The following is a 13,367-nucleotide window of genomic DNA, read 5'->3' on the forward strand; positions in this document are numbered from 1 at the left end:
ATCAGGAGACTGCAGATGGATTCTGAAAACCAAAGAATAATAACAAAGTGAAAGCTGAAGCAGCCCTTCAGCACTGTTACCCATCAAACCCAGAAATAATTTAGGTAAATTTACCATGTAGACTTGTATGCCTTTCGGAAATAGTCTTACCCGCCCTCTTGCTGAGAGTTAGATAAAAAGACAGAGTCTTATACTGCACTGTTAATAATGTAGAACGCTGATGTCAGAGGGTGGTTAGCCTAGCATAGAGACTGGGATGATGTTTAAACAGGTAGCCTGGCTCTTTAAAAAAAATAAAGAAAAGACATTCAACCTTCCAAAACCCTTAAGGCTTACACATTATACCTCATTGTTTGATGGGCACACTAATTGAAAGCAACATGTTAGCTGTCACAGGAGGGTTAAGAGTGACATGATTTCTCAGCTGGGTGGTGAAGGTGGGAGCAGTGATTTCCTGCAGTCTGCTAGCTGTCTAGTATTCATAGTAATAATTTCTTTTAAAACCACAATTCCTGCACAAAAAATATCAAAGAAAGTCTGCCACATGAAGCTGCACTCCATTCTCTTATCTACAGTAATCCTGTCTAAATAAGGCTAATTATAAAAAAATTATCGTTTCTTTTAAAAGGGAAGCAGCCAAGATTGAGATGATGCTCACCGTAGCTTGGCAACATGTTTTTTCTTCTTGTAGTTGGTGAGGATCTCCCAGCTGGCATTACTGAGGGACAGGGGGTCCTCGCCGTGATACGTCACTCCATGCCCAAAGCTTTTGGCATCCTTATAGGCTGAGAGCTGACCCGGCTTCAGCACACAATACAGGTTGTTCCACGACCTGAGTGCAAAGAGGAAGCAGGAAAATCATTTATTTTATTCCCATTTAACACAACTCCATTAAAACCTAAATTTAGAATTATATTAGCATCACACCATATGATGTAGTTATGGCAAAAACTGTGTCTATTAATGTAATTGCAGTTGATTATTGATTATGTATTTATCTTTACTAGCAACTTAGCCTTATGAACAACACATCTAATGCAAATACTAAATAGCATGTAGTAAAGAAGCCAAAACATACAAAAAAACAACAAAAACACAAAACAAAGTAGCACTGTGGTTCTTGTACCTGCTTGAAGCCTTCTTTCCGGAGCCCTCAACATCATGTTTGCGACCCAACATGCCCTCCATCAGCACTGCCTGGCCTCTGAGGGGCTCTGTGGGCATGGTGGCAGCCCTCTCGGGTTCTTTTGTAGTCATTGCAGAGACAGAGGGTTCTCGCTCCAGCGAAGCACTCTCTCCCATTTCTGACACCATGAGTACTGTGGAGTCACCAGCAGTCCCCGCCAGCTGACCTGAACTGGGCTCCACTGCACCAGACTAGAGCAGAAGCAGAGGAAAAAGAGGCCAACGCATAAAATATTCATTAATTATACATTATGTCATTAATTATACAACTTGCATCTTTGGAAATTGTAACAAAGAAGAATTTTCTTTACTAGAAACTATTTTAATTACAGATGATAAAAATACTAACCAGAGTCTGTTCCTCAATAGTGTAGAGTTGTGAAGATTCTTCTACAAAGCCTGTATCTTCTCTCCTAAAGGAAGTACAGGGAGAGACTCTATATGACTAGCTGAAGGTTTGAAATCCTTCCAGCAGGTTCCCTGAAAAACCCTCATTTGTTTCTAAGTTTTAAAATTCAGTCAAAATATATGATGTGTATTTCACAAAAGAAAGGTGTGTGTGTGTGTGTGTGTGTGTGTGTGAGAGAGAGAGAGAGAGAGAGAGAGCTTGACTTAATACAGTAACTTATGTGGGAATTAAAAAATGTGTCATCCAGTTCTGTGTTGTGAATCATTTATATGTTTTAAGTAGCTTTTGTGTGACAATGGAGCTTTAGGGCGCTAAATAATCCACACTTGGCTTTAGATACAGAAATATGAATCACTTTGTTGTTGGTTTTAATCTGTTCTTGGGATTTACTGACAAAAAGCAAAACACAAGAGTATCGCAGCATTTATCCTTTCATGATGCCATCTCCATGTACTCCTGTGTGCTCATTCATGCCGTGCTGTATAAGCTTGTGTTCGAGTCTGTACCTGCTGTCTGAGCGTTGCCCGTCTTTAATGAACTGCTCAATTTCCTGTTGCTGGTTCCTCAACTCCAACAACTCCAGCTGCAACACAGTGTTGTTCTCAGATCAGTAACTTGCATTACTACCAACTTTTGTATGAATTGGTTGTTTAAGCTCATGTCTTTTAACACATTTCTAACCAAATCACTTTTCCATACCGTGGTGAGGCGCTCCAGTGCAGAAAAGCGTTCCTCCCAAGCTGCAGTGGATTTTTCAAAGGCTTCATGCCTCTTGAGGAGCTTTTCCACCTCGTCCACGGTGTGGCCCAAGTCTCTGCTGGTCACGTAGGGCTCCTGAGCGATCAGCCAGGCCTCAGCCACTGAGGCATCTCGTGCAAACTGACACACTTCCAGCACTGGATGTATTGAAAGCAGTTTTTAAAAAGCTCCTTGTTGAGCCAAATATTTAGATGACAATTTTTTATTACAGGATGTGGGATTAAATGAGGATATTTCCTAGAAATTTTTGTTGTTCTTATTGCATGAAGCTTCTTTGTGTAAAATTGTTTGTACAAGTATGATTCTTCAGGAGATAATCATAAGACTTTTGGCATTTCATTGAAGATTTGTGAAATAAATTATGCATGTATGGGATTTAGTCTTAAGCCATAGTATAAGGCAAGTGCAGTTTTACTTACAGAGTCGAAGCCAGTCCCATCTGTCGTCCCACTTGAACATCATTTCCTTCCTTTTCTCCATCACTTGCACCAGCTTCTCTTTGATCTGACACAAGCAGTCATACAGTCATGGTTATATATCAGCAATATTAAACAACTCAGCCCCAAGACCGTCTATTATCTTCCAAGAATTACTATTGTAAAGTAATTAACTGAACATTAAATTCAGGCCAGTGTCAATAGCATATTTAAATTCTTTTGGTTTTTCCATTTGTAATTAGTGTTTGCTTTAAAGTCTCCTTGGTGGATGTCAGAAGAGCAGAATATATTTCCCCAATTGCTTCTATTGTACTAGACAGGAACAATTACTCCCAGAAAAGTAATTAAATCTAACGAAAGCAGCAATTTGATTCCCAGCTGAGGATGAAAAGAAGCGGTCTTTGCTGGCCAGACCTTACCTCAGCAGAGTCTCGGTGCTTGCGCGTCAGCAGAGCCTTGCCCAGGTCTATGCAGCTTGTGAATTTGGCTTCCCTGGCTTCAATCTCTGAACGGATCCCCTGGTGGTACTTCTGCAGGAGCTCCACTGAGGAGACATCCCTAATGAAGAAGAGGGAAGGGTTTAAAGTCACAACAGGTGATGTAATGAAGCAAGATTGTCTGCCTCTGTTGGCAAGAAATGGAACTGCAATGATAGCCAGTCTGCTGAAAGCTAAATACAGTGATCTTTGTCTTTGTGGAGATAATTAGTCCCATAGATTAGATATTACAGCCAAAAGATATTTTGGTTTATTTTCTGTGTGTGAACAAATTTTCTTTTATAGTAAATGAAAGCCTTTTTTTTTTAATTGGGCAGTTAAAAAATAATGCTACACTTTTAATAAACCCTTTAGGCATCTTTAACCCATGTTTAATGCAAGTAAACCAATATGGACTTATTTTAAACAGCTAGCAACTGTGGAAGCAGGAAGTAAAAGCAGAAACTCATTTATTAAAACAGTTTAATATGTGAAAGATTAACTTCTTTCTTTTCTTTTCTTGAATAACTAAAGAAAAACTCTATGGTCATCAATGGTGATATTTCAGTCAAGTATAAATGACTGAATGGATATCTAATTCAGGGGTTCCTAAACTTTTCCATACCAAGGCCCCACAAACAGCTTCTGGCCGAGGACCCCCAAACCTACAGACAACGCTACAACATATGTAACAGAAACATCAACTTTTAATATGTTTTAAGAATTATTTTTTTACATTTATTCACTTTTCAATAATATTACATTTGTTTAACATAAGAAAATTATTAACAACCTTTTCAGCATCTTACACTCCCACTGAATAATAAACTTTTTAACAAATTGTTGACAGATAAGAACAGAACAAAAGAAATCAAACCTCTTCCGTCTGTGTGCACATCCTCGTGCGTGTGTGTGTGTCTGGGAGTGACAGACCAAGATTACACTAGTGGGACACTACAGTCTCCAGATAGAGGACACATTCATGGCAGTTTTTCTGTATGGCTGTAAAGCCATACTTAATGTATGTTGCATTATATTTTCAGGTTTTAGTTAGCCATGAGTTCTCCACAGCAGGGCTGGTGGTCTTCTCTTTTGGTCTATTTGTTGTGAAAAACTACTTGATGACCGCCAAGTCTACACAGATTATGATGTCATCATATTTGAGGTAGGCTCACCTTGGCTTCTCCTGAGTCTCTATCTGCTGGATGATGCTCTCCATCCAGGCCAACAGGTCTCGCACCATGCTGAAGAAGCGGAACTTCTCTGCTGTGTCCACCAGCTGCGCCCTGCGGCCATCAGAGGCATCCAGCAGGCCCTTCCAGGCCTCCATCACCTCCCTGGCAGTGGCCTGAATAGCTTCTGCTTTCTCCCCTGCATATTGGGCATGAAGCCTTGAAGCCATTTGCTGGAACTCTTGAACCTGGAGAAGTCAATTAAGAAATGTAATTTGAGTGCTGTTTTAGGAGTAAGCAAACAGTTTTCAGTTCACACGAGTAGAGGTTGCTAGACTGGAATTCATTGGTTTCTACTCAGTTTATTTTTAACCAGCTTCTAAGAGGGGTGCCTTATTTTAGCAGCTCAATGAAAACAGACATGAAACAAAACAAGAAATGAAAGGTGCTCCTGCCGCCCTTTCTTCTTGGACTTAACATGAAATAATATCAACCACTGTTGATGAAAAAAAATGATCTCAGCTTTGATTTCCATAATTACCCTCACTCTTCAGCAAGTTTAGGGATGCACAGACATCAGATTTTTCACAGCTGCCCATTTTTACTGCATTTTTTCTCCTCACCAGACTCATCAAAGTTTGCCTCATGCTGCTGATTTTTTCGTGTTATACCTGTTTGCCCAGAGCGGTGATGTCTCTCTCAAAGGCGGCGTGCATCCTGTGGAAGGATTCTGCTTTGCTGAAATCTTCACCCACATCCTCAGGCAGCTCTTTTTGCTTCTCGTGGATCTGAGCCACCAGCTCCTTTCCATCATCAAAGTACCTTTAAGCAAAAAGCTTGGACCCTTAGTATATGCACATTTATTATTTATCATCAAGCTCTCTAACAGATTAAGTTATGTTCTAGTTTAATTTGCATCATCACTTCAGTCAGATGTTTTCTCCTCAATGTTTTTATGTCACAGCTGACAACCAAATATGAATATTCTGTTTTAATTGGAAAAAAAACTTGAATTTTAAGATTCTGTGCTGGTCTGAAACATTTCTTTTGACTTACTTGAGCAGTTCGTACGATGCTGTGAGGAGCTGAGCCCGTGTGTCAATGAGCTCCAACAAATCAGCCCAGCTCTCATTTATGCTGTCCTTCCACTCTGCCAAGGTGGCCGCCTCACTGTGCCCAGATTCAATCAGCTCGTCTATCGTCTGGTTGACCCCGTCCACTCTCCCCTGTCCCACCATCCCCGTCTCCCGGGCAAATTCTCTGAATTTATCCCTCAGAAGCTGATAAGAAAAGAAATGCATGTGAAAGTTTGTAATTTTCTCTTACTGGAGTGGATGTGCAGGCATATAATAAGCATAATAACTTCTGCTGGTTTTCTCTTTCTTTTATTACCTCTCTCTTAATAAATGAAATCCTGATGCAAAATAAGGGTGAACCTTCTTAAAGGACACCTCAGGTCTCGGAGGGTTAAATTTAGACTTTCATATCAGTGAGCATGCCTGTCTTATCTTAAACAGCTAAGAGAGCAGTAAGGATTAACCCCAGCGGCTACACATCTATCAGCTCTGAAAAACCAACAGGATCTGCAGATTCAAGGGACAAATTTAAACCTATTTTGATATTTTTCACATTGACAGAGTAGGAAAACAGTTCTTGGGGAAAAAGAAAATTAAAGAGATCTGACAAAATTATAAAGTTAGCTTGAAAACTGACAGTTTAAGGGAGTTCATGTTCTTAGGACTGAAAAGATGTTACATTGGTGAGTATTAAATTATGTGTTTCTCCCATTATGTTGCAAATGTTCAAGTTTAAATAGTCTGTAAGTTTTTCCGTGTAATGTACCGTGACATGGTCCAGGTCCTGACCCATCTCCTGAGAGGAGGCCACCAGGTCTCTCTCTGCAATCCAGTGCTCCAGGTCCTTCACCTCTCGGCTCAGCAGGAAGTGGTGGTAAGTGTGATCCAGCTTCTTCCTGCGGTCCTCTGCCAGCTCCCTCAGGCCTGCGTACTGCTTATCTACTTGGCCCTGTCGCCTGATGATCTCCTCACTGCATGAAAATGAAAGGAGAGGATGGAAAAAAATTATTTATTGACTTGGGTGGAAAATGAAAAATAGGTCAAAGAGATTGGATTTAAGTTTACTCTAGATGAAGCACACGATTAAGACACAAATTTTGCATTTTGTCATTCAGCTGGCTGGAATAACACAAGTAAATTAGCATCACCAACAAAAAGTTGAGCTGTATTTTTGTCCCATGTATACATCAAATTTTTAAAGCACATACCCATCAGGATGGTCCTCTGTAAACATCTTGTGGGCGCGATCAGCTAGCTTCTGAATGGAGTCAGCGTAGTCATCCACTGCCTGCTTCAGGATCATGTGGCGCGTTAGCATCAGCATGGCGCTTTGTTCATCCTGGAGAGATTGAAAAGAGGAGGATAAGAAAGAAGCAGGAGGATGCTGCAGACAAGCAGTAAATAAGTAAGAAGGGACAGAAGTCTGTGCATCACAGAAAAACAAAGTACTCCAAATTTAGCCCTGAGAAGGAGCTACTTATAAAAAAAAACACCTTAATTAAAGAGATCCTAAACAAATATTTGTGTTAATTAATTGAGTACTGAGTCTCTGAGTTAATCATCCCTCATTGTCATCTCCTACACATAACACTTTCTCTGATCCTCACCTTAGCCTTTTCATCCGCAATCATGTAGAGCTCCTGTTCCCCTATCCAGGCCTCCGCTTCGTCAGCATCATTGTAATACTGCTGAACCAAGTTGGAGCCATTCAACCTCTCCCGCCGCTTGGCCATCTCATCCTTCAGCCGGACCCAAGCCTCCTCCAGCTCCTTCAGCTGGTCTGTGATCCGCTCTGCCTCCGGTCTGCCCTCGGCGCTGGCAGCAACAGTCATCCTTCTTCCTCGCTCCAGTACTTCATCAACACGAGGCTGGTGGCCCTCGATCTCCCTCTGCAATGTCTGATGGATAAAAGAGAAAGCGAATAACCTCACTGTACTGCACTTTAACACAGAAAGCTCTCTGAAGCAAAAGAGTCATAAGTTGAAGCAAGTCTCCATTTAATTAATTCAATTATGCTCTTTGTAGGAAAACTCCCAAACGCTCTGCCTCCAGCTTCTTAATTCAAAGAATTTGATACTTTTCATTGTCTTGCGATAGTGTGAATTTAAATTCAAGGGGTTTAGTTGAACTACAGTAATATAAATGCTTCAGCCCCAGCCTCCAGGAGATTGTGAAAGCCACTTTAAGTTATTTTATGCTTTGAAGACAGAGGTATAAATTGATTTGGCAAGTAATTACATGAACTGATGCAAGTAATGTGGAAATATATCTTTTACCAAAACTTTTGTGAAGAAAAATCCTAACCTGGTTCTTTTTTAACAGCATTTGTACTGTTTGAAGATTGTTGCCATGCTCTTGTGACATTGCCAGGGGCATCCTCTCCTCAATCCAGAGCTAAAAATGAGACAAATAGGAAAGGTAGATTTTTAAGATAAGGACACAGAAAACAAACCAGGAAAAATTGCTTCATTGATCTTTGATGTGCACCAAAAATATAAAATGTCCACATCTTCCTCCTTTATTCAAAATACATGTATGTTTCCAACACCTCAAACAGAAAATCCCTCATCAGATGTCTTGACTGATTGTGGAATTAGGAAGGTAAGCAAATGAGAGATTTAAAATTTTACCTTTATTAGCTTTTTTTTAATAAGAAAAAGTGTCTCGTAGTAGTTTAATAGCCCCATTAATCTAACTCCTTTAGTCTGTTAAGAGCTGATACAACATGTGAGTGCACCTGCACGTGTGTGCAGAAGACATTCCAAGGTTAATATGTTAAAGTCTGACCCTTATTACTGCAGTTTGGTGTTATCAATCATTTTGTATGAGCACTGAAACTTGCAGTGAAATTGGATCTTTGCTTACAAGCTCATCAGCTAGGTCTCTGTAGAACTGATGGACAGCTTTGGAGGCCTCCAGCTTGCTCTTGCGCTGGGCCAGTGGTGTGAAGAGCTTCTGGAACTCCCCCTGCAGGGCCTGCTGCTCAGCCTCCAGCTCCGGCTGGTCTTCTCTTCCACCACCGTGCTTGCTGACGGCGTCCTGGAGCTCCTCCAGCTCCCGCGCCCGGTCACGAATTTGGTTCTCTGTCATCTGGCGTAGGGAAACGTGATTAGAGAGAAAAGATGTTATAGCCTTTCAGGAGCCTGATCAGGATTCAGCAGAGGGTAAATCCACCGAAAGTTAGGCTTGTCTTTTTATGTGTGAAACTCAGCTGAGCCACACTTTTTTTTTAACTCATGCAAACTTTTTTATACAAATTTATGAAAACAGATCATGCTTAAGTTTTACTAAAATAAACACTAAACATACTCTAGTATAATTTCCTTTCTCGCTCTTTGATTCAGATGCCAACACATAACAAAAAAGTGCAGACGGGAAGCATGACAAAGATGTGATACACACCTGATGCTTTTTGAGCAGGATGTTGGCATTTGTCAGGTCTTTCACCTCCTCCTCTCCACTCTGTAGCTGCTGCTGCAGCTCGCCCAGCCACTTCTTCATGTCAGCCAAGCTCTGGTCGAAAAGCTCAGAGCGGTTGGCATCAAACAGCAGCCGAGCCTTCTCCTGAGTGGTGGACTCCAGTTTGTCCCACAGCTCATGGAGCTTGGCCAGACGCTCCCTCACAATAGGCTCAAACTCAGGTTTGGACTCCATGAGCTCCTGACCCTCCTGCACAGATGAGAAGACTTTGTTTTTAAAACGCTCGACAAGAAAGAGATGTTTTTGATTTAGGGAAAGAGGATTTTCTTTATTATTTATCATTTCATTTAAACTTTTTAATTGCAACATTACTACCAAGCAATACATTATTTTAACTATTTATTTAGATTTTTTTTGTTAAATAACTCTTTAAGATTATACACATATAATACATATCACACACAACTGTAATAACAGTAAACATGGTTAAAGTTTTCGGCTTGTTTTTGGAGTTTTTACTCACCTGGTCTACTTTGTTGAGCCAGTCCTTGTTGGAGGCCAGCTCCGCCATGAAGGCCTGATGTTTAAGCCACTTGCTGTGGAGGTTCCTGGCCTCATCGTACGAGGTGTCCTGTGCTGTCAGCATCTTTTCGTTGATCCACACAGTCAGCTGAAGTGCAGCGAGAAAAAATAATATTACAGGTTAGTAAAGAAAACTGAAATCCTGGTTCTTTGTGTGGGGAAAATGAGTCATCAAAACATGAACTATTAAAATCTGTGTAGAGGAGATTTGAATCATGCAGGAAAAATGTCTTTATCTTTAGGAAAAAGAACATTAAGCAGTCATTTAAGTGGAACCCCAATCCTAGATTTAGCCCAGTGTTATAAGCACACTGTCTTATAATAAACACAGCAGGATGTGTTCAGCAAATTAACCACAGTAATCAAGAGTTAAAAAGAAGAAAACACCATAATATCAAGTGTAACTGAAGGAATAATTAAGCTATTAACTGACGACTGTATAAACAGTAAACTGACACTGAACTCACATCTTGAGTGTTTTGCAGGAAGTGCTGCAGGTCACGGTTATCTCTGAGCTTCTCAGAAACCTCCTCAGCTCGTCGTTTGTTCTTGTTGCGCCTGAAGAACAAGAACAAAAGGGCAGAGTGCGTACTTAAAGACAGTTTCAGGTAGAGTAACTCTTTCCTCTTCTCATAAAAAATTCTGCTGTGACAGAACGCAAACAGGATATTGTACGAATCCATGTGAGCTCCACCTTTCACTGAAAAAAGTTATCTATTTCTCTGCCTCACTGTCAAGAAAAGCTCTCACATACTGATCAATATCCATTATTGCAGGTGCCTGTCTATCAAGCTGAATAGTGGGAGGTAATGGGGGTGGGGTAGCTCGCTTGTCCTCTGTGCAGCCTCTTGTTAAGGCTAACAATATAAAGATAAGAAAGCCTTTTCACCACTGAGCTGAAACCCTGAAAATGGAAAGATCTCCCTGCATTAACTCAATATCTGTGCTGGTGCCTAAAAGCTAAATCCTAGGAGAAAAATGTTAAATCCTGCACATTTTACTTCTACTCTGTCACCTAAAAATAAATCTCCTTATATTTCTGGAGTGGAAAGCAATTGGTAATCGTGTTTCACCAACCAAAAGCTAAAATAACTGACCTGTCCTGGATTGAGTCCATCTTCTCCTGAACTTTCCCGGAGTAGAGGTTGTTGCTGTTCACCAGCCGCTGCCCGGTCTGCAGAGCGCCATCGATCTTGTCCTCGTTGGCCTCCATGGTGCTCAGAAAGTCCTCGTGCTTCTTCAAAGCCTTCTCCGCTCCATCCAAGGTGTCTGGCTTGTCTATGTGAGCTAATGTATACTCCTGCAACAAATATGCCATCATTAGGTTGAAAATTGACAAGAAAATGAAAAAAGGTTTCGTTTTGAAACGAATAAAACCTGCTGACTGCACAACCTGACAAACATGCAGAGGATAAACTAACTGCGCCACATTCTTGCCTTAAAGCACATTCTTCTGAATGCCTGCAGCATCACAAACACATTATTTACAAGTCATTGCAGGCGTCTGTACTCTTCCACCTTAACACAAACAGCATTCATACAAGTCCTGTGCAGTACCTGGTTATTGAGGATGGCCTCTACGGCTTTGCCGTCCCTCATGAACTGCTGGAAGCCCAGACCCTGGTCCAGGAAGTTTTTGCGGCTGTCCCACATCTTCTGGAGTTCATACCACCCCCGATCCAAACCCTTTAGCCTTTGATCCAGCTGCTGGTACTGAGGATCATCCTCCTGACCCTGGGTGACCTGATCCCCAGTGTCCCTCACACGGTGATAGTCCTCCTCGTGGTTGTTAATGTCTTCGCGCACAGCGTCGTGAAGACTCAGCAGCTCCTCAGCCTCTGGTAGCGAAGTGGGCATTTCCTCAGATGCCACCGCTTTCTGTGCCTTGAAAAGCCAGGACTGGAAGTCATCCATGTCTTGCAGGAAGGTCTGTAACTTGCTGACTTCACCCAAAGACTCTTCTCTGTCTTTCAGGGTCTTTCTAAGCGTGTCCCAGGCTCCATCCAGCTCTCCTTTGCGAGCCAAGATATCTGCTGCGTTCTCGGGGTGATCCTGAGCCAGCTCTTCTGCCTCTTTTCTCAGGAAGGTAAGCTTGGTGTCAATGGCTGCTAAATCTCTCTCTATGCCAAACAGTTTCCTCTGAATGGTCATGACAGCTGCCAAGTCATTGCCCAAGTCCTGCGTGGACTCGATCACTCGTGTCTTATCTTTGATCCACGCTTCTGTCTCATCACACTCCAAACCATAGTTGTGCAGACTAACAGCAGAATCTACTTTCCTCTTTTTCTCCTCCACCATGGCCTTGAAAGCCTCCCATCTGAAAGAGAGTAATTTGTTATAAGATTTGTACATTGATATTATTTTCTAGTCTCTAAATGTATTTGGGAAAGCTTCAATAGAAACGCACAATTTGAATCTAGTTATCTAAGAAATATTGTATTTCTCTTGAAGGGGCTTGCTTTATTTGGACTCAACCCAAGTAAACTTATTATATTTCAATATAATCAACAGATAATGGGATCTTTATTCTTCACCTATGTGAAGAGAATGGGACGAATCTCTGTCTCTGTACTATTAGTACTAAATTAATTTAAGAAACAAGAAAAAGAGAAACAATCAGGTTTTTCCATGTACATCTGGACTATTTATTAAAATCACCTCTTATTTAGTCGGGTCTGGCAGTCCTTGACTTCTTTGATCCGAGGATGTCTGCTGTCCTCGAGCTGTTTTGCGGCTTTGTTGACATCATCTACTCTTGACTGAACATTTGCCATATCTTGAGCTAAAATGCTTAACCTGTAAACAAGCAGCAGAATCAACCAGGCGTATCAACACATTGGAAATAATAGCATTTAAAAGAAATGCTACTAATTAATAAGTTTATTTTAAAATTAAAATTTAATTCGTGCATACCTGTTCTGTACAACTTCCAGATCCTCCAGCTTTTCAGGCACCTCCAAGCCCACCAACCACGTCTCCTTCTGGCCCATCCAGATCTCACATGCATCTGTTTCACTGAAGATAGTGTACAGAGACATGGTGTCATTTAGGTTCTTCTGTCTCAGATCAGACAGAACCAGGAGCTCCATGTAAAGGTCCTTAATGTCTTTCAGACGTCTCTGAATATCAGGGGTGTTTTGTAGCTCCTCTGGCAACGCGTTGGCCTGCTTTGATAGAGCGTCAATAGTGGCCCCATTCTTGATTGCTTCATTCTTGAGGTTGTTATGATTTTTCAGTAGCCGCTGAGTTGTGTACTCATCATGACCTACGTCGTTGCTGCTCATCTGCCTCTTTGCGTCCAGCAACCAGGCCTTAAGTTCATCAGCATCTCCCTGAAACTGGAAGAACGTCTGGGTGTCCATGAGGTTCTGCTTTCGAAATGCAGCCAGCTCCTCCAGCTGCTGCCACTGCCTCCTGATGTCGTCCATGCACTCTTGAATCTTCGGGGAGCCGAAGTGCTTTGCTTGGATCATTTTGTCCCCTTCAGCCAAGACCTGCTGCAGGTTGGCACGGCGGGCTCCGAGCTCATCCTCGAAGGCGCTGTGTTTGCTCTGGAGCACCAGCACACTCGTAAGGTCCTTGCCATAATCCAGGGAGGAGAAAATGTGCTCCTTCTCTCTGATCCAGCTCTCCAGCTCTGTCACTTCCCACAAGAAGTTCCAGAAGCGGCGAGACTGCTCCAAGCGAGCTCTTCGCTGGGCAGCCAGTGTGCAAAGCTCCTGGTAGCACAGCTCCAGGTGCTGCACCCTGTCCCGGATCACCTGAGGATCGCATGGTTTGTAACCTGGGAAGGAAACAAAGAACAGAGCATATATTATTACATTTTACCTTCTGTGTTTCCATAGATCTCC

At 41.9% G+C, this 13,367-nt stretch overlaps 1 protein-coding gene and 1 long non-coding RNA gene across 3 annotated transcripts in view; one reads left to right on the top strand and one right to left on the bottom strand.

Annotated features, from left to right (window-relative positions):
- The window catches only part of sptb (spectrin, beta, erythrocytic), a 36,599-nt gene that overhangs the window by 2,672 nt on the left and 20,560 nt on the right, over positions 1 to 13,367 (bottom strand). For both annotated transcript variants that reach the window (XM_041971086.1, XM_041971087.1), the window contains 22 exons: positions 12,430 to 13,300; positions 12,175 to 12,312; positions 11,074 to 11,833; positions 10,614 to 10,816; positions 9,984 to 10,074; positions 9,458 to 9,604; positions 8,917 to 9,183; positions 8,380 to 8,604; positions 7,819 to 7,908; positions 7,122 to 7,412; positions 6,723 to 6,853; positions 6,281 to 6,485; positions 5,495 to 5,718; positions 5,110 to 5,260; positions 4,442 to 4,686; positions 3,210 to 3,348; positions 2,773 to 2,857; positions 2,294 to 2,490; positions 2,101 to 2,177; positions 1,535 to 1,598; positions 1,127 to 1,377; positions 659 to 832 (listed from right to left, as the gene is read on the bottom strand). In XM_041971086.1, coding sequence (XP_041827020.1) covers positions 659 to 832; positions 1,127 to 1,377; positions 1,535 to 1,598; positions 2,101 to 2,177; positions 2,294 to 2,490; positions 2,773 to 2,857; positions 3,210 to 3,348; positions 4,442 to 4,686; positions 5,110 to 5,260; positions 5,495 to 5,718; positions 6,281 to 6,485; positions 6,723 to 6,853; positions 7,122 to 7,412; positions 7,819 to 7,908; positions 8,380 to 8,604; positions 8,917 to 9,183; positions 9,458 to 9,604; positions 9,984 to 10,074; positions 10,614 to 10,816; positions 11,074 to 11,833; positions 12,175 to 12,312; positions 12,430 to 13,300 — 5,026 coding nt within the window. The remainder of the gene's footprint in view (positions 1 to 658; positions 833 to 1,126; positions 1,378 to 1,534; positions 1,599 to 2,100; positions 2,178 to 2,293; positions 2,491 to 2,772; positions 2,858 to 3,209; positions 3,349 to 4,441; positions 4,687 to 5,109; positions 5,261 to 5,494; positions 5,719 to 6,280; positions 6,486 to 6,722; positions 6,854 to 7,121; positions 7,413 to 7,818; positions 7,909 to 8,379; positions 8,605 to 8,916; positions 9,184 to 9,457; positions 9,605 to 9,983; positions 10,075 to 10,613; positions 10,817 to 11,073; positions 11,834 to 12,174; positions 12,313 to 12,429; positions 13,301 to 13,367) is intronic.
- On the top strand, positions 6,058 to 11,573 carry LOC121630676. The gene is made up of 3 exons (XR_006008573.1): positions 6,058 to 6,197; positions 6,296 to 6,388; positions 11,491 to 11,573. It is a non-coding gene; the product is annotated as an uncharacterized LOC121630676 (long non-coding RNA).

This window comes from Melanotaenia boesemani, chromosome 20 (genome assembly GCF_017639745.1).
Source record: "Melanotaenia boesemani isolate fMelBoe1 chromosome 20, fMelBoe1.pri, whole genome shotgun sequence".
In the NCBI taxonomy this organism is placed as follows: domain Eukaryota; kingdom Metazoa; phylum Chordata; class Actinopteri; order Atheriniformes; family Melanotaeniidae; genus Melanotaenia; species Melanotaenia boesemani.